Below are 21,229 nucleotides of genomic sequence, written 5' to 3'. Positions count from 1 at the left end.
TATTGAACATGTTGTTGGATTAGGCTAAAGACTCCAGTGTATTTTGGTTTGATCGGAAGTTGTTGTTAGAAATCAGATTGAGTGCAAAGGATCTTGGTGATCCCATCAGTTTGGAGTGTCTCCGAGATTTCATCTTCTTGGATCGGGTAATACTCCAGTTGGGGAATGAGATTGGATCCGAATGGGTATTAGTCAGTTTTGGGAAGGTTTGGGATTAGAATATCCTGTTATTCAGGTTCTGGGAACCGGGTTAGATCTTTCTCATGATTGTCTATGGCATTTGGATAGGGTTGAGGCGGTCCTGCTCTATGCAGTAGGCCAAGATACCCGGTGCGGGCCGACTGTAAGTCGTAGGCACGGAGGCTCGAAGGGAGCGGTAGGGTTGAGGTGGTAGGCCAACAAAACCCTGAGAATTTTCGACTCGATAGATGAATTGATTAGACATGTTGGTATTCTAACCCGAAAGGGGTGATATGGGTTAGATATGAGTGTCGTGGTGGTTGGCCGGTAGTGGCAGGTATGTTGATGATGGTTTGAGTTATTGTGATGTGTCTTGGGATTCGTGTGTGGTAGTAGTTTTTGAATCGTATGTTGTTCGTTGATGAAAGGAGCGTCGATTAGTCCCTTTGAGTGGCGGAGGAAAGTGGATATCTGCAGGGTCGGAGTGTTGGGCAACTAAAGTGACGACAGTAGTGTCGATCGGTCATCGGGAGCATTCCAGTCATGAGCTGAGGGCCGGGGAGGGCATACCAGACTCATGATGTGGGCTCAGAGGCAATCCAGACGTATGATGAGGACCACGTAAGGGTATTCCAGTCATAGGCTGTGGGCATAGAGATTGTGTGCTTATGTCTGTTGTAGGAGCGCGTCCGGATTGGACGTATTGTTGAGATTTGGGTGAGCTGTGCTCGGTTGTGTCGAATCAGAGAAGTTTGAAGGGGATGCAAGGATAGATCCTTGGATTCCAAGTATGGTTGTAGACATGGGTTATGTATGTAGTGGTAGTCCAATCTAGGGTATTCCATCATGAGGATGACCGGACCCTATGATTAATTGGACCTGATGTGTTTGGTATTCCAACCCGAGGGTTGTTTGGGCCAAACTGGCGTGAGGATACGAGGGTATACCATCCTAGGGATGTCTGGACCCGTCGTAGGTGTACCTGGTATTCCAGCCCGAGGCTAAATGGGCCAGGTATGAGTGTTTATGTGATATAGATGGTTGTTCATGGGAGTTGCCCGGAAGCTGAAGGATGCATCATCCTGTCAGCGCGGAAAGGGACTAGATTCAGGAAGGGGACAGGATGAGTTTCCAATATTACAAGAAACTCGGGTTATCGCCAGTTTTGGAAAGAGGAAGATAGATTAGTTCTGTGAGAGAGCCCAGTGAATTATAGTAGCATCTAACTTTCGCAAGTCACGAAAGTGTGTTCATGACAGGAAGGTGGCAGTATCATCGGGTGATACTTAGATTGATGTGTGCTAATATTAAGGAGAAGAGGCTGGTGGCCGGCTTGGAGTGTTAGGCAGGGATCCTGCACAGGAAGGAGTTGCTGTAGAAAAGATGCGGTGGTAGAGTCTGAAGAGACCTGAGTTGGCTGGGTGGTCGGAGGCTGCAATGCAGGAGTGTTATCCCAAAAATCGTGAACTGCAGCAGGCTTCGAAGACGAAGCCTAATTTAAGTGGGGGAGAGTTGTAACATCCCAAACTTCAGAAGTATGATTTAGGGGCTTATGTGTAATTTAAGGAGTCTACTCGACGAGTAGGTATGCCTACTCGTCGAGTCGGAGCGGGTTTTGGCCACGTGTTAAGTGACCAACTCGCCGAGTCGGCGGCTGGACTCGACGAGTTGGTGCTGGGAAGAGAAAAACCCTAATTTTTGGGTTTTTGCACCCTATTTAAAGAATCATAAGCCTCCCTCAGCCTCTTTACAGTCCCTTGAGATTCCAGAAAACCCTAATCCGTGTGGTGCTTTATTCTTGGGTGTTTTAAGCTTTGGAAGGTGGATCTTTGAAAAGAAGAGCTTGGAGGGCAAGAGGCTAGAAGCAAGGAAGGTGTGGGGATCAGAAATCTACCTCAGTGAGCATCATTTGAAGGTATCAAGTCGTCACCTTTACCTCATTTCTTTCTAGATCTCACTTGGGTGAGGTTTAGGGTTATTTTGGCTTGGTTATGATGATATTGTGGTGTATGAGCTAGATCTGAAGTTGCAACTTCAGATCTGGACCCTTCTTGGGTTCTAGGTTCATAAAGTTTCGAGCTTGGTCATGTATGAAGCCTTTCTTGAGTGTAAAACTCCATTATAAGCTTGGATTTGTCATTAAGAGCCTTTAGAGCCAAGTATGCACGTAAAGTTTGCAACTTTACGTGATAAACATGCCTTAGAAGCTTGGATCTGCAATATGGAGCCGTTGCATGGCTTAAAAAGTGTCTGTTTGGGTGAAGGTCTGAAGGGACCCGACGAGTTGCATAGTCAACTCGACGAGCCACATGAAGATGGCCATGTACTCGACGAGTTGGATGAACAACTCGGCGAGTCCGTTGAAGATTGCCTTGAACTCGGAAAGTCAGTCGGAGACTCGGCGAGTCGGCTAGGGTTTCTCTCAACCTTTGGACACGTATGAACTCGACGAGTTATAGGGGAACTCGACGAGTCGACCTAGGATTTCACGACTTCTCGAGTCCAGGAAGAACTCGATGAGTCGGTGAACTGCACTCGACGAGTTGGGTCAAAATGGATTGTTGACTTTAACTGTGGACATGGACTTTGACCAAGGGTTGACCAGTTGACCTCTTGGGTATTTTGGTAATTTGGAAATTTATGGAAAAAGGTTTTGTGGTAACTTTAGGTGGAGGAGTTCGTGTTGGTGATCCGAGAGTTGAGCTTATCACTTCAGTGCGACACTTGAGAGGTGAGTTATCCTGACTATATCAACAGGGTCTAAGGCACCAAGGTCGGCCCTTTATGGATTTGTATCCGGATTATTACATGATATGTTTATTGTTTTGCATCCTGGTAGTTAGGATGGTGATATGCTTATGCTTAGTGACCTGGTTCGGTCGATATCCTGGTTATAAGATTATGTTATGTTAGTAACCTAGGTAGGTCGGTGTCCTGGTTATAGGATGTTGCTATGTTATTTGATCTGCTAGATCGGTTTGACTGTTATTATGATAGCATATGATATGTACGTGCACATGTTTGTTTGATTGGGGGTTGGGTTGAGGCGGTCATGCTTTGTGCTGAAGGCCAACATACCCAGGGCGGTCCGGATATACTACAGACCCAGGAGGGTATGCTAGTCAGACCGAAGGCCCGGCGAGCGGTCCGGATAAGCTGTAGACCCTGCGAGGCGGTCCAGACGTGCTGAAGGCTCGGAGAGCGGTCCAGATAGACTGAAGGCCTGCGAGGCGGTCCAGTCAGGCTGAAGGCTCATTATGCATGTCGTTTGCTTATATGATTGTATGATATGGCTATGAGGTTGGTATTTTGGGGGTAGCTCACTTAGCTTTCGGGCTTACAGTTTCAGTTGTTGTTTCAGGTACCTCTGGTGATCACGGGAAGGCGAAGGCATGATCGTACCGCTCCTCCTGCTGTTATGATTTATGATTTGATACCGGGATACTCTGATAATTAGTATTTTGAAAACAAACTATGTAATGTTAAATGGTTTTAAGTGTTTTGAAAAAGTTTAAAATTGGCATGAATTTTTTTGGGTGTTACAACTTGGGTGTGGACTTCTGTTGACTTTTAGAGTTGGATCAGTTTTGACTGTTGACTCCCGTTGACTTTAGGGTTTTGGTCAAATATGGATGTTGGAGGCCATGGAGGGGCGGAGATTTGACCAACAGCTCGAGTGCGGGATATTTTGCTTTACTCTGTGAGGTGAGTCTTCTTAATATACTTACCATGAGGGTATCTTTGTGCGACCGGAGGGTCTTATGTGCTTACTTGACTTCTATGATATTATGCATTTTGTCTGTGTGATATATATGCTATATTCTGTGTTTACTGAGATAGGACTGGAGGGTCCAAACCGAGTTGTGGGACCGGAGGGTCTCACTGAGATACTGGACTGGAGGGTCCAAACCGAGCTGTGAGACCGGAGGGTCCTCACTGAGACACATGACCGGAGGGTCCACACCGAGACGCATGAGAGCGGAGGGTCCATGCCGAGTTATAGCCATGGGAGGCTTATTATTTGTGTATGTGGTATTTTGGGGAGCTCACTAAGCTTCGTGCTTACCGTGTTGTGTGATATGTGTTTCAGGTACTTTTCAGGATCGCGGACAGGCGCCGGCTTGATTGTACACACGAGATAAAGAGTTATGCTTTGAGGATCCTGGATTTTAATCAAACAATTGTGGAGTTTGTAATTTTGATAATTTGATACTTGGGATTTTGTGAAATGTGTTATGAGAATTATGAGATTTTAAAAATGAAAAAATTGTTTTGAAAATTTACGTTGTTATAATATTTTATGTTATTTTAAACATTTCAAGTTTACAACTATTTTTGTCTAACACTTTCACACAAATAAAAAGGGAAATCTCCGGAAAAATCCTAATATTTCACCCTAATTTACGAAAAAGTCTCAAACTAAAATTTGTTTATGAAAAAATCCTAATTACCGGAAAAAATGATGATTTGACCCTTTTCCGGTTTATCAGTTTCAGTACTTACCTGATTTCATTAAAGTCTCATTATTTTACCATAATTTCATTAAAATCTCATTATTTTACCATAATTTCATTAAAGTCTCATTATTTTACCATAATTTGGGACTTATTTGTAAATTACGGTAAAATAATGAGACTTTATTAAAACTAGGTAAGTAATGAAACCGGTAAACCGGGAAAAATTGATCAAATCGTCATTTTTACCTGTAATTGAGACTTTTTCGTAAACAAATTTTAGTTTGAGACGATTTTTTCATAAATTAGGGTAAAATATTTTGATTTTTCTGGAGATTTCTCCAAATAAAAATAACAGCTTCCAACTTATAGTTAGTTTGCATAACATACCCTATAATTAAATTTGGTTGGAAGCTTGGCTTAAACACTTAATCTAAGCAACCATATATGGTTGTTATTAACCTAATCTGGACATAGTACATTAAGACACTAACCCTAAAAAGGTTAAGCCAAAAATCCGACTTCATACATTAAACATTGAACATTGAGACACTAACCCTTTGCATATTTATCATTTTTTTTTATCCTCATAACTCCTCAAATGTTAAAATGGTGAATATTGTTAATAATTTATTAATATCGTGAAATTTGTTGTTTAAATAGGTCAAAGTAAATAAAATCCCCCATACTTTTCTTCTCTATAGTTTAACCATTAATATTTTATACTTTCTATTAAAATCATCTTATTTAGGAAAAAAATCGAGACCATCATATCATGACTCCCTATTGCCCGATTCACTAGATTACCACGATAAGTGACATTTTTTACACCAAGTCAACCAATTTGAACATATTTTTCTAATTTTATCACAATAACAATTATTTGTTTCATTTTTGTTAAAAGCCGACATTTTTTTGTTAACGGTATTTTGTTGCGTTATTTTTCTTTATTTTTTGTTAAAATTAGAAAAAGAAGAAAACACAATGTGAAGTTTTTTTTATCTTCTTGAAAACTGAAATTTTTTATGGAATTGAGATTTGATCACTTTTTCAAATGTTTGTAACTGCGCACATCAAAAACCCAATGACCTGGGCCATCGCATCGTTCAATGAATTCTTCTGGTAGTTGTTAGCACCAAAATCCAGATAACTATCTTTAAACCCACTTTGTATATAAGATGAGAATATGACTTATTAAGGTAATTAACTTTTCGATATGTTCACATCTGGGTAACTATCTTTTTTTTTGTATACATCTAGGTAACAAACTTGTTGGAAGTGTTCACATATGACCATTATGACCTGCTATAGCAGGTAAAATCCTAGATGTGAACGCTTTCAACAAGTTCGTTACCTAGATACCTAGATGTGTAAAAAAAATAGTTACCCAAATATGAACAAAACAAAAAGTAAAATTTAAATTACACGAATGGTCCCTGTGGTTTGGGGGAATTTGTGTTTTTGTCCCTAACTTATTTTTTTAACTTGGATGGTCCCTACTGTTTATTTTTGTTGCGCGTTTGGTCCCTGTCTTACCTAAAAAGACTATTTTGCCCTTATTAATTTATTTTTTAATTAATTTTCTTCTTTATGTATTTATTTTTTATATATTTAAAAAATTAATATACCCCACATATCATTCGTGTAATTTAATTTTTACTTTTAGGTAATCTTAGGGGCCGTTTGATAGTCTTTTTAGGTAAGACAGGGACCAAATGCGTAACAAAAATAAACATTAGAGACCATCCGAGTTAAAAAAAATAAATTAATTAAAAAATAAACAGTAGGGATCATCCGAGGAGATACAAATATGTGGGGTCTATTAATTTTTTTAAATATGTAAAAAATAAATGCATAAATAAGAAAATTAATTAAAAAAATAAATTAATAAGGGCACAATAGTCTTTTTAGGTAAGACAGTGATCAAACGGGCAACAAAAATAAACAGTAGGGATCATCCAAGTTAAAAAAAAATAAGTTAGGGACCAAAAACACAAATTCCCCCAACCACAGGGACCATTCGTGTAATTTAATTTTTACTTTTCGTTTTGTTCATATTTGGGTAACTATTTTTTTTGTACACATCTAGATAACGAACTTGTTGAAAACGTTCACATCTAAAATTTAACCTGCTATAGCAGGTCATAATGGTCATATGTGAACACTTCCAACAAGTTTGTTACCTAGATGTGTACAAAAAAAAGATAGTTACCCAGATGTGAACATACCGAAAAGTTAATTACCTTAATAAGTCATATTCTATAAAGTCGTAGGATTTTCAACCTACAATTCATCTTCAACGAGATATAAAAAAGAAAAAATAGTCAAAAGAGAATGTGGCAATGTCTGTTTTCCAATGGATCTCATAATAACAAAAATAATAAAAAAAATATGACAATGTCAAATTATCTAAAAGTGAATATTTTATCTTAAACTCTAGAAAAATGTGATGTTAGCTGAAAAACCTTGAAACATTTAGTATCTAATAAAATGTCAAATTACTTTTATACAAAAAGTTATTATTGTAAAAAAAATCACTATTAAAAAAGAAAAATGATACAAAAGTAATAAAAAAATACAAAAAATAATTAAAAAATCCAACAAAATACCGGTTTTAACAATCTTTTCTAACAAAAAAAAGACCGTCTTTTACAAAAAGGAAAAAAAATATATAAAAAAATCAAAAAAGTTATTATGATCAAATCAGAAAAAATGTGTTAAAGGTAGACGACTTTATAGGGAACAAATTTGTTGCCTTATCATTCTAGCCTAATGCACCGGTGGTCACAATGGACGTGGAATTTTTTTTTCATATAAGCTGGCTTTAATGGAGAAAAATAAATAAATGTTTAAATCATTTAAAAAAAAAAAGAATTTGGTAGCTTTTAAAATGAAACAAATTTTATATATAAAACACTATATCTACATCATTCCCATTCAGGTAAAAAAACTCCTCGTTGAATATAGCTTTTGGGAATATTTCAAGCTGTTACACCACTTGTTTCCCAAAATAGCAGTTTCATGGGGATGGTTTTCCCAACAGAAACAACAGCACCTGGTTTGATGAGAAGCATAACAACCACCACATTATATGGGTATATGCACATGTCTCATGTCTTTAGTCAATCAAATTAATAAACACCATTTTAATATTTTATTCCAATAAAAATTCTTCAGCTATATATATATATATATATATATATATATATATATATATATATATATATATATATATATATTACTATATTATTAAGCATATTGCTTGTTTCTTGAAAATTAAGAGGTACACCTGTTATAACAACATGTACAATCTTACTAAGCTTGCAATGTAAATGGACACGCTCTCTCATTTAAGGTCTTAGATTTCTTTACGTGGAAAACCTAAAATCCTCTACAAATCTTCAGCCGCCAATCTTCCATTTTCTGTCTTCTTATTTACTCTCTTCAGTCTCCGGAAAGTATCCGTAGCGACCAGCCTCCTGACGTAGTCGCTACCTCCACCGTCCTGATGCCGCCATTACCTCCACCGGCGACACCCTACCGCCTCGCTTCTACTTGAATTCGAAATGACAAACCCTAAGTCTATCTCGCTGCCACCATCACATACCGTTTACTAGAAACCCTAACCCTAAAGTGGCTCCATCATCGCCACCAGGCATCACACACAAACTGATATATCACTCCCCCTTTGTTGTAAACGAGAGCTGAATTTTGCGTTTGAATCGTTTTGGGGTGGAAAGACGAAAAGAATCTGTCCCTGCTAGGGAATGACCAAGTGGTTTGACATAAATTAGTAAGTTGCATTGTTCAAGTTCTTATTTCTCTATTCCTTCACATAATTCCATTTTGACGCCATGAACTGTTGTTTATACACAACCATTACGTTATTCTTGATTTGGGCCTTGATGTGGTGTTCTAAAATGCTTCTCACAAAGTCGTGACTGAATTCAAGGAAGCTAAAGTTGTATGTGTTCTTCAGCTATTTGATTCATTGCCACTTGTATACGTTGTATTTGAATATGATTCATCTTTTATGCAGCTTGGAGTTGATGATGTCCCTATTCTTGAATTTTAGTTCTATTTTAGATGTTTTGCACCCGTCCATGTATAACAAATAGCTTAAAGTTCTGAAATATTATTTTATTTTCTCTTTGGTAACTATTTAAAGTTTGTGCTTTTCGAGAGTTGTCATCTTTTATTTATCTTCATATGGTTTCAAATTCAGATTGTGGGTTCATAGCTTCTTGAATCATGATTTATGTTAAGTCTGTGACTGGGTTTTTGTTTTAAAAGGAAGAAAGCTTATTATTTGAATTATTACCTCTAATCTATGTTATCATAGAAAAGATTGGGGTATATGTTCTTGAAGTTAATTCAATTTTCAAAGTAAGTTTCAATAGATGAATCTTGATTAGTTCAGTTAAAAATACATCTTACTACCTTCTGATTAGCAAAAAAAATTTGTAGGATTGATAAATCATAGATGATGAATCATGCCACTTTGTCATTTAGTCATATTGAACCGTTAAACTATTTTTTAATGAGTATAACTATATTTATATTTAAATATCTAAAGAAGTGTAAGTTTTGAAAGTATTTTACATTTCCCCATTTTTAATACTTTTTTTGTTTTAATCATAAATGGTTGTGTGGAAAAAGGTTAATGTTTCTTTGGGATATTGGGCTTCTCAGCAAAACAAGGCGTGTGGAGATGGCAGTCCATACAAGAGTTCTATCAGGTGAGTTGATAGCTTCAGAAGATGTTTTGTGGATTTAGTGGATTTGGGTGTAGATCTCTATATGTGTATGATTAATTGTGTATGTATGTTTAACTATGTGTGTATCTCGATTTCGTAGGTCTGCACACCAACCTGTTTTTGGACAAGAGATGCCTCAATCAGAGAAAAATCAAGGTAAGCTTGCCTTTGACTTATTTTTTTGACAATAATGTCATGTTTGTTAACCGATTTTGCTGTGGTTTTCGGTATCATGTGTTGGGGCTCAAAAGAAACTTCAATTCTGCCAAGATTTTGCCGGAAAAGTTTGATTTTTTACTTGGTTTCATTTTGTTGTCCTGTATGTTAACCTATATTTGTCCCAAATGCAAATAATTGGAACTTCGGTCAAAATCAAATAACTAGAACTTCAGTCAAAATCTACCAATTTTGGTGTGGGACAGATACCAGCAAAAATATATCAAACAGATTAACCAAAAAAAAACTGAGATTAAGAGACAAATATTGAAGTTCAGAAAGACAGAGAAATCAAAATTAAAAATATTATCATTCAGAAATCGATGAATTTCAATCCATCTGTATTGAAGATATCAACTCCAAACAGTTAAAAAAACAGATAAGAAGTCGGCTCTAAAAAAATCGAGAAGGTTGTGATTTTCAATCAGAATGACAAATTAGGATCTATTGGGATCTTAAATCAAGAAACAATAATCTGAATTTTATGTAGTCATGTCACATTTTGTACTTTTGAATCTGGAAATCTAAAAGTAGAAGGACTAAAATTGATTTCAGTTTTCTGGAATTGTGAAAAAGAGAAGCAATAATACTCGATTCACTGTTTGTCTATTTTTAATCGGTGGTTTTTGTGGACAAATTCAAAAAATCAGAAAAGATGGAGAAGAAATCAATTCACTTAATCACTTGAAATCTTAAATAAGAAAATAGAACACTTAATCACTTATACAATGCTATAAAGCATTTCTTTTTTCTTATTAAAGCATTGTACCTTTTTACTTTAAACCGAATTAAAACGAAGTGCATTATGGTCTTAACTTGGTTTATAAAGATTAAGTTGTTATTTTTTGTCAAAAAGTGTAAGTACATTGTTATATATGGTCTTGAATTTTAGGTTGAAAGTAAGCCTGAATCGAGCTTCAAAATCCCATACATTCAATGGGAGTCAAAAAGGATACTATTAAACATAATGTGATGGTTTTCTTTGCCTTAGACTGTTTTCATGTTTTATCAATTGATATTTATAATGTTTTTAAAGTTCTAAGAGTATTCACTTCATATTGATTGTTTATTGTTGTGACTAATCTGTTTTCTAAAGATATACATACAAATTTAGTTGTTATTGAAAATGTTATTTGGTACTTTGGAGTTATTATCACTTTTGTTGGTATTGAAAATATTTATACACTTCAAGAGAATTCACAGCATCTATTGAAAATATGGTAATGACTCTAACTGATTGTTGGAAAAATGGAGATATTAATGTATCATCTGATATGGAAAAACTCAACAGATATACGCTTGTCATTACCATATTCCATGTTTTGTTGCTACATAGGGGTATGATATTGGAACTTTTTATCCGATTTTGAAAAAGATTTAACTGCCAATGTTTTTCTTAAGACCCATCACTTTCCCCTGTATTCTCCACTTCTTCGTATATGGTTTCATGCTCAAGATCTCATGACATAAAAGTTTGCCTCATTTGCCTTTGAGGTTTCTGCTTCTACTAATTTAGAAGCTTTAACAATGTAAAGTTGATATTTTTTCTTTTTAATTTTATAATATTAAACAATTAAATGGCAAAATTACCTAATCTTACTGTTTCTTATTGTTCTGAAGGAATGGGATCAATCAATAACTTGTTGTTTTGGACTTCAAAGGTTTAACGACTAATGAAACTAGAGATTGTCGAATGGATTGAGATCGATAGATGGCTTCTCCACCAGCAAGGATATAATTTATACTTAAACACGAGGCAAAGTTTTACTAATTCATCTGTATCTTATTACAGACCTTGACAGTATAGAAAAGTAGATAGATTCATGTGATAGAAGGTTTAGATATCACATTTTACTATCATATACGTCAATGTTTCTTGTATTTGAGATAGACAATTAGATATTTTCATGCGATCCATTTGTTTCATTAACTGTTATGAAGAAAAAATGTTCCTTTGTGTGTTTTTTGCAGTATAATTTTTATCAAATTTCAAGTTAAATTTTCGTTTTTTTACCCTGTTGAATTATGCTACGACGAATTCTGGTATCTGATGCGTAATATGACTTTTGTGTGTCTTGAGTGTGTTCAACGTATGTTGCTTTTGTGTGAATGTATGATTCGTTTGAATGCATTAGATGGCTTTTCACTTTCATTGGTTTCCCCAACATAGGGGTATTCTCGGAACAAAGCAATTGAATATCAAGAGAAGTTAAAAATAATACTAAGAGTAACTAATCTCAAACTATTATATAACTAGGGGTATTTTGGGAATAGTTAACCTAAAAATCCAAGCTATGTAATTGAGGTTTTGGTTTTCTATTTTTAAATCCTTGTTGTTCAACACAAAATTACATAGTAGTAAACAAAAAGCACAAAAATATAGTTAAACAAACACAAACAAAGCAGGTATCATACAAATTGCCATAAACCCTTCATTTTCATCTACATATTATAAGAATTCTTTATTGAAACCGTTACAGTAAAAATATTACCAACTAAAAATTTGTTGTTTACCCCAAGCTTCTATTTTATCAATTTCTGCACTTACTGTTGACCACCTGTAGGTTATAAGGAAAAAAAACGTTTAGACCGGTTAAATTAGAAGCTTGGAGTTTGGCCTCTAGAAGCAAAGTAATGTTATGATCATCTACAACGTGGGACATTAAATTGACTAACAAGGGTATTGTATTTAAGCACTACAAAAGCCTTTTTGTTTCAAGAATTAAGGTTGTATTGTGTACTAAATGAAAATGAAAGAATACTTACCAAGTTAAATGATTATTAATTACAGCCAAGTTATATATATTTTTTTCTTTTTGAACCATCACCAACTCACCTATCAAAATTTAATTATAAAAAAATTATTAATGTGATATAGCCAACTATCACGTGAATTTCATTTTTATAAAATTACTATGAAAATCAAAGATAGGCATAATACATGTTTTGTTTAATTTAAAAAATTTATATTTTTTAATTTTGTTAAACCAAAAGATAAAACCATACGTAAATTTTGTAAAGTCACATAAGAAAACCAAAGTTTTCTTCCTGCTTTTTAATCATATCTCAACTATTACTATTATATAAACAGCTTTTTATTTCTAAATTAAATAAACTAATTAAAAAAAGTTCATTAAAACAATCGATTTTAATATCAACTAGAGTTCAAAGTAACATAAATGCATTATATATAATATTCATACAATAAACATGACGTCTAGATTTTTTATTTAATGTTTTGTGATGTAATATATATGTTTATTTCAAATAATAAAACAAATATATTTTTATAATAAGTCATATATCTTAGTGTTAATAAATTAATACAAAAAAAAGGTCTTAAAATACTACATTAAATATATTTTGTGTTATATTAAATAAAAATACTCTATTATAAACTACAAATTGAATTTTTTTAATTTCAACGTAAAATCATTTTATTATATGCTGGCAAATAAATATTTATAGGATAGCGTTTATATTTTTTAGAATCTCTAGCATAAATTTTCATTGTTCAACTATCACGAAAATGCATTGAGATATGTATATTTTCTATATCGACGTCTCATATATATGCTCACATCGTAAATAAGAAATTCATCTTCAAAGTTGTAAAAGTTGCAAAAATATTGGTATTATAACATGTGAGATGTACAAGTTGCAAAAATATATAAAGGTTGCTAAAAAGTTCAATAAATAGCAATGTACCTTTGGTGACTAAAAACTCCACTTATTAGTGGTAAAACTAATTAAACATTGTGAATGTATCCCAGAACTTGAATACGTTTTATATTGAAAATATAGCAATGAGGTTATGAGTCTTTTACCACATACTATGTATATGTACACGAGGTTGTGAGACAAACAGCAACCTATTTTTTTTTTAATTATTTAAGATAAAACAGTAACATACATTATTTAACCTAAAACAAAAACATATTATTGTTTTTAACCTAAAATAGCAACGTTCTTAACAATTAACTTATAACAGCAACACACTTTCATATTTAACCTATAATAGCAACATATTTTTATTTGTAACCAAATTAACAAAGTATTATATTTAACCGAAAAAATACAACATGTTTTCCTTTTTAAGCTAAATTACCAACATTTATGTTTATCCCGACAGCATATCGAAAGAAAATTCATTGCCATCGAAAAAATTTCACCAAACGAAACTATGAGCCGCCGCCGCATCGCGCGGGTACGCTACTAGTATATATATATATATATATATATATATATATATATATATATATATATATATATATATATATATATATATATATGGGAAAAGTGAATATGTGGTTGTTATGTACCTAAGCTTAGGTATAGAACCTCTTAAATGACATAGTTATAAACAAAACAAATCCAATTTCATTTTCTCTTAATTTTGTTTTTGTATAATACCATTGAATTGAGTTCAATTAAGGATGAAAAAAATCAATTATATATCATTTTATTGCAAAAAAAAATCATTAAAGTTTATAGGGAAAGTAAAAAACAAATAAATTTTTAACGAATATAATTTAAATGTTTTGTTATTCAATTGAAAACTATATCCAGTGATTTGTGAAAACCTTGATTGAGTAATTGCATGTTCTTCTTTTATATTTTACTAGGCGAATCCCCGCGCGTTGCGCGAGAATAAAATTATATAGTTAAAATAATAACTTTTACCAAATTATTATTTAATATTTCTACTTTGAAACAAAATGTTAGTAGTAAAGCAAACGTATAGTTAACATATTAGTTTTATTAAACATTATAGTTTAATTTTTAAGTCATTGTGATATATACAATTATTTGATAATTTTATAAACCGTTTAAAATTGTGTAAATTATATATCAAATGAATGATAATATAACGGGTAACAAAACGTATGAACAAAAATATGAACTGCAACTTTTAGTAACATAAAAATAGAAAAACATCTATTATAACATTTGTATTAAAAAAGATATATATACAACGAATAATAAAAAAATATGAAAAATAAACACTATAACTTTTAATAACATAAAAACACTAAAACATCTATTATAACATTTATATTAACTCTTCATATTTAAATCACAAATCTCTTCAAATACATTAATGTTTTTAATGAGCAAAACTTTACAACCTTATAAAAGAAAGGAAAATAAAAAGTTATTAGTGATTAGTAATTAATAATCATAAGTTAAAAACTCTTGAGTATATTTATTATTATTATTATTATTATTATTATTATTATATTCGTCTAAATAATTGGTTTTGATGCATCATTTTAATCCCTTCAATTATTAAACATACATATATTTAATTATAAATTTATAACATACATAGGTGCATATACATGTTAAACAAATCACATATAATATATATATTTTCGTAAATGTCATATGTAATTCTTGTCGTAGTAATATGTATAAATTATTTTCATATGAAGAACATATCATTATAAGTCTATCATAATTACATATCAAATGTTCAAAATTATGTTATCTTTTAAATATTGTCTTTTAAATATGTTGTGTAGGATAACCCAACAAAAATAACAGAAAATAAACATAATCAAAATAGAAAAACTACAATCAAATAAATAAGAGCATTGGGTGGTTGAATATATAAATAAAGATGTTACATAAACATACATTTAAATCAAAAAAAAAAACTAACATTCGTCAACTTTGCTCAAACAAAAAAACCTATATCCATTTTATGAATATTCTTTCTTCATTTAACATCATTCAACCATAGAAACTTGATGACAATTCTTCACTAACCTGCAATCAAAATATTTTTCTTGAAAAAGAAGAATCATAAAGATATTCCAAGCAAAACATTGATGTTTGGAGAGTCACATTCAAAATTGAGTAATACACACAAATCACATATAAAGATTAAATGAAAAACTGAATATAAAGAAAGAATAGAAAAACTTCATTTGTTTTGGTTGAAAAAAAAAACTATATTACAATTACCATCGATGCGACATAACCCATTTCTTCAAATCATCATATTTGGATTGTAAATACTTCAACTATATGAAAAATTTTGAATCACAATATCTTCAAATCCTTCTTACATGTAAGATTTTATATAACACAAAAGACACAAAAGATTGGCATTTTTAGAGTAAACTTTTCACTAAATGCTAATTAAACATAATATAAGTTATAAAACTTTTGAGTGTTAAATCATAATTAAGAAAACTTTTGAGTTGCATTAGTTAAAAAAGGGGGTTTCAAATGAATGTGGTTTGAGGAAGTTAAAAAATAGGGTTTCAAATGCATGAGATTCAAGAAAAAATGCTAGCTTTATAAGTATGTATGATTCTATTAGTTTTTATTTAAAATTTAGTAGGGTTGATTAAATGGCCATTACTTTTAATGTTTTAAGTTATTAGACACAATGAAGAAAAAGAACATAAATTTGATCGGTTTAGCAAGTCACATGATTAAAGAAGAATAGTAAGCGAAATATGATGATTAGTTTGGATATAATTGATCAAAACTATATAGTTTGGAGGGTTCTATATATAAACTTAGGTACATAACAGTCACATATTCCCTAAGCCATATATATATATATATATATATATATATATATATATATATATATATATATATATATATATATATATATATATATATATATATATTAATGTAGAGAAATAAATTCAGGAAATAAGCAAAGTATAATAATACAAATTAAATAATAAATGCAAATAACCAACAAGACAAGTTTCTATAGAACCTTGTATCGTATCTTATTTGTTTATTATAGCATCCTACTTTCATTTCTCCATTAGAGCATTATCTTAGAAACATAAAAGATGCGAGATGAGTGGAGATCTAGTGCATTGATACCGTTTATACGAAAATAGGAGATATTGTGGCAACTATCGAGGTATTAAGCTACTTTGTCATACCATGAAACTTTGGAGAGTGTGTCGGAGACTATGTTGCGTTGCGAAACCACGACTTTAGAAAATCAACTAGGATTTTACATGGCGCACGTTGCGGCGGCAATAATGTATTTAAGAAGTAGTAGAAAGTAAGTTGTTACATGGGGAACATGAATTTAGAAAGACTTAATCTGATAACCACAATAGTCTGAGGCCAAAAACATGCCAAACAAAGATAATAAAACTGTATTATATATGACATGTATAAGTAAGTAATATTTTTTTTAAGTTAACGAATGGAAGTTCAAATAATTAAAAACGTATCATATGTGATCCGGCTTACACGTATAAAAATAAGCACGGAAATAAAACAATACATTGAAATGTAAACGGACTCGAATTTATATCCCGACAGGTACATTAATTTTTTTTTAATAAGCGAACTAAAGTTCTAAATTTACGCTGAAACATTGACCAACTCTAATTTATACCGACACATATGAAAGGTTAGAAAAATCAGAGGGGTGATAACTGTAGGAAAATCAGATTATACATATTATGGGAAATAAAACAAAAGTTTAGAAAATAAAAGGGGTGAAATTGACATTTTCTAAAGTTCAAATACAGGGGTGAATATGATATTTTAAAAGGCGAAGGGTTGAAAATGTTATTGAATAAAGTATGAGGATAATAGCAATAGAAACTTAGTAGGAGGACTTAAATTGCCAAAAGCTAAAAATGATTTAGAGTGAAAATGAAAAATAAGAAAAGTTGAAAGGAGTAAAAACAAAAGAAACTTAGTACGGGGACCTAAATTGCCAAAAATTAAAAATGATTGAAGAGTTAAAATGAAAAATAGGCAAAAGTAGAAGGGATTAAAAGCAAAAGAAGTGGCCACCGACTTTGGTATTTAGAATAGATATAATTCGACTTCATGCAAGGGAAGTTGATCCACTTTAACAAACATCTTATGGAGAAGTATATAGAAAGAAATAGGATCTTCATATGGTGTCATCGACCTGGAGAAGGCATATGATTGTGTAGCAGACGAGACCATTTGGAAAACATTTGAAGCTAGAAATGTACAAGGGCGATAGGACAAAGTTATTCATGATATGTAATGCGCATCTACAACTTGTGTCTGAATACATGTTGGCAAAACGAAGTCTTTCTCATCATAAAGTGGGTTACATCATAGATTGGCTCTTAGCCCATACATCTTTGCTCTCATTATGGACCAGGTTTCTTGTGAGATTTGAAGTGGTGTCATGTTGTTTTTTTTTCAATGACATTTGTTGGCGATAAAGACTTGGATATCCATGGTGTGGAGATGGAATATCCATGGTGTAATTTCAGTGAAAACTCGAGAAAGTAGAAGTATGTTGTATATACCTGATTAGCTTATTAAGGAGCAAGTACTACACTACTTGGGTCTTTGATCCATAAGGAGGTGGATGTTGGGGACAAAGTTACCAAACCACATAATAGCATAACAGTTAAAATGGAGGGAGGCCATAGGAGTTTTGGTGACAAGAAGGTTTCGTTAAACTAGGTTCCATTAAACTGAAGGGGAAATTTGGCAGGGCGATAACTAAGTCAGCAAATTTAGAAGCATGATAGGAAAATGGAAGTTACGCAAAGGAGTATACTGCAATAGACATGTGGTAGAATGTGGGACACAATACCCTAATACAAAACTAAAAGTATTTGGGAGTGACTGTTATGGATAATGAGGGTGTCAATCCTAAATATGGTAAGGTGTATCACAGGAAGAAGAAAGAAGCATCTGGGATTTAGAATTTTTAATTTAAATAAGTTAAGAAAATTATTTACTTTTTGGTGTTGGAATCATTTAAGGATTCTGTTAGGATTGAGTTTTTAGTTTCCATGTTTAAAAGATTTTCTACCCCTATTTAAAGGGGGGTTTTTGGGAGAAATAAAGTATGCTTGAAATCAGTTATTTTAATCTCTTAGAATAGTTTAAACTAGTCTCCTCTCCAGGGAGATTAGGTCTTAATAGTACTCACGGCTGCAGGAAGCACAACCACAGGACCTGTCACGAGATCTAAATCCCGGGGCGTATCAAGTTTGGTATCAGAGCCAAATCTCGTGATGTCTGTCTCAAACGATGAATTGATGAAGAAATTGGAAGAGTTTATGATCCAACAAACACAAAACACCAATGAATTAAAGACCAGCACCAATGATCTGAAGGCGGCTGTGGAAACCCTGCAGTCCAAGCAAGCTGCGATAGAAGATGGATTACAAGCACAAAGTCAGAACAAGACATACAAACAAGGGGAGGATGAAGACAGTGAAGAGATGTGTTTCGAGGGGGAGAAATTCGAGGATCCACCAGAACACGGTCGAGGAAGGGGCCGAGGGTGGACTTTTGGCACCGACCCAAACAGCAAGTGGACTTACTGTACATGATCGATCGGAAGGGGCAGAGGGCAGGTCGAAGAAGGAATAGGACGAGGATTAGGAAAGAATTTTGAGTCCTGGCGCACCGGAGGACAACAACCCTTCAAAACTAGTTGGCAGTCGGCTAAACTTGAGGGATCCAAGCGTCGGGGACTAGAATCACCAAAAGAAGGGAACGATAGTGGGGATACAGGATACCGCGGGGGGGAGGATTCCAAGGTTCGCCAAGATGGAGTTTCCGACCTACGATGGAAAGGGTAATCCAATCGAATGGCTGCAAAGGTGTGAAGATTTTTTTGAAGAGCAACAGACTCCCACGGAGGCTTGGGTGAGACAGGCCACCTTTTCACTGCAAGGAAAAGCTAGCGGGTGGTACCACAACCTGAGACGGATGAAGACACGCTTGAACTGGTTTGAGTTTTCAAAAGAATGCAAAATTAGATTCGGTCCCCCAATGAGTATGAACCCGTTGGGTGAATTGGCCCATTTAAGGCAGTCCGGTTCAGTGGAAGACTACTGCAAGAATTTCGAGTCCTTGCTGGGAAGGACGACAAGAGTAACTCCTGACCAAAGCATATGGCATTTATGTGCGGGCTTGATCAATGCTATCCGCTACGAGGTAGAATTTGCTAGACCCACTACGTTGTACTATGCCATGAATCTCGCCCGACAAATTGAGCTCAAACTAGCAGAAGAAGGTCGCCCAAGAAGTTTTGGGGCACCCTTATCAAACAGGAACAGGCACCGAGAAGCAACCACGGGTGGGACCGGAACCACGAAGTCAGAAACTCGCAGCCCAACTTTTAAACGCCTCACAACAGCAGAGATGGCAGAGAGACGGGCTAAAGGCCTTTGTTTCAATTGTGATGAGATGTTCTCTATTGGTCACAAATGTGCTAAACTGTTTTGCATCATGATGGCAGACGAGGAAGAAAATGATGATTATGAGGAAGACACCCCCACAATATCGCTAAATGCAATCAAGGGTGAGAAGACGGAGCAAACCTTTCAAGTCCGGGCCAAGATTGGGAATGGAATTACGTGGGTGCTTTTGGATAGTGGAAGTACCCACAATTTCATAGCAACAAGGGCAGCTAAACAACTTGGGGTAACCATTCAACACCGACCAGGACTACGGGTCGCACTTCCAGATGGGGGCAGAATGGCCAGTAGCGGGACCAGCAAAAACTTACCAGTAGATGTACAAGGATATAAATTTCAGGCTGATATGTTTGCTATTCCTTTAGAAGGTTTTGATATCGTATTAGGTATCCGATGGCTACAACAACTAGGAAAGATATTATGGGATTTTACGGTCTGGGAAATGGAGTTCACGGTTAACGGGAAGAATATTAAGTGGTTTGGCGAGTCCCCTGACACAGCAAGCTTGGCCGTGCTCACCAATAATAATAGCCTAGCACCAAATCTAGACGATCTTTTGGAGGAATTTGATGATATATTTAAAACACCACAGGGGTTACCACCCTCTCGGCCGTGTGACCACCGAATCCGCCTCAAAGTCAAAACCGAACCGGTGGCTGTCCATCCTTACTGTTACCCTCATCTTCTTAAGGATGAAATCGAAAAGCAATGCACAGAGATGTTGAGAAGCGGGACTATCAGACCTAGCCAATCACCATTTTCCTCACCTGTACTACTAGTAAAAAAAAAGATAAAACGTGGCGTTTCTGTGTAGATTATAGGGAGCTCAACGCAAAAATTATGAAGGATAAATTTCCGATACCTGTGGTTGAAGAGCTCCTCGATGAGCTGCATGGTGCGTCGGTCTTCACCAAGTTAGATCTTACGTCGGGATATCATCAGGTACGCATGTTCCAACCTGATATCGAGAAAACTGCTTTTCGCACTCACCATGGACACTTTGAATTTCTCGTGATGCCTTTCGGGTTGTCCAACGCCCCGTCCACATTCCAAAGCTTGATGAACGAAGTCTTTCATGCGTATCTATGAAAGTGTGTCCTCGTTTTTTTTATGATATTTTAGTCTATAGCCCCTCTATGTCTGACCATGTGGCTCACCTTCGAATCGTTTTTGAGCTGTTGCGGGAACACAATTTATTTTTAAAGGGAACTAAATGCACATTTGGGAGCCGAGAAGTAGTTTATTTGGGGCACATTGTTCACGGAAACGGAGTAGCAGTCGATCAAACGAAGATAGAAGCTATTCGTGATTGGCCAAAACCACACAACGTTTGAACCTTGCGTGGGTTTCTTGGATTAACGGGATACTGTCGTAAGTTTATCAAGGATTACGGGATCATCGCGGGTCCATTGACGGGTAT

General features: G+C 34.3%; 1 protein-coding gene across 1 annotated transcript; it reads left to right on the top strand.

The window, feature by feature from the left end:
* The first annotated feature begins 19,156 nt into the window (after positions 1 to 19,156).
* Positions 19,157 to 20,623, top strand: LOC145126844 (uncharacterized). The gene has a single exon (XM_079062130.1). The coding sequence runs from the start codon at positions 19,157 to 19,159 to the stop codon at positions 20,621 to 20,623; it is 1,467 nt and encodes a 488-aa protein (XP_078918256.1).
* The last annotated feature ends 606 nt before the right edge of the window (positions 20,624 to 21,229 follow it).

Source organism: Lactuca virosa, chromosome 7 (assembly GCF_052849685.1).
Source record: "Lactuca virosa cultivar CGN04683 chromosome 7, Lactuca_virosa_CGN04683_v6, whole genome shotgun sequence".
Lineage (NCBI taxonomy): Eukaryota > Viridiplantae > Streptophyta > Magnoliopsida > Asterales > Asteraceae > Lactuca > Lactuca virosa.
This window is presented reverse-complemented; position numbering and strand designations above follow the sequence as displayed.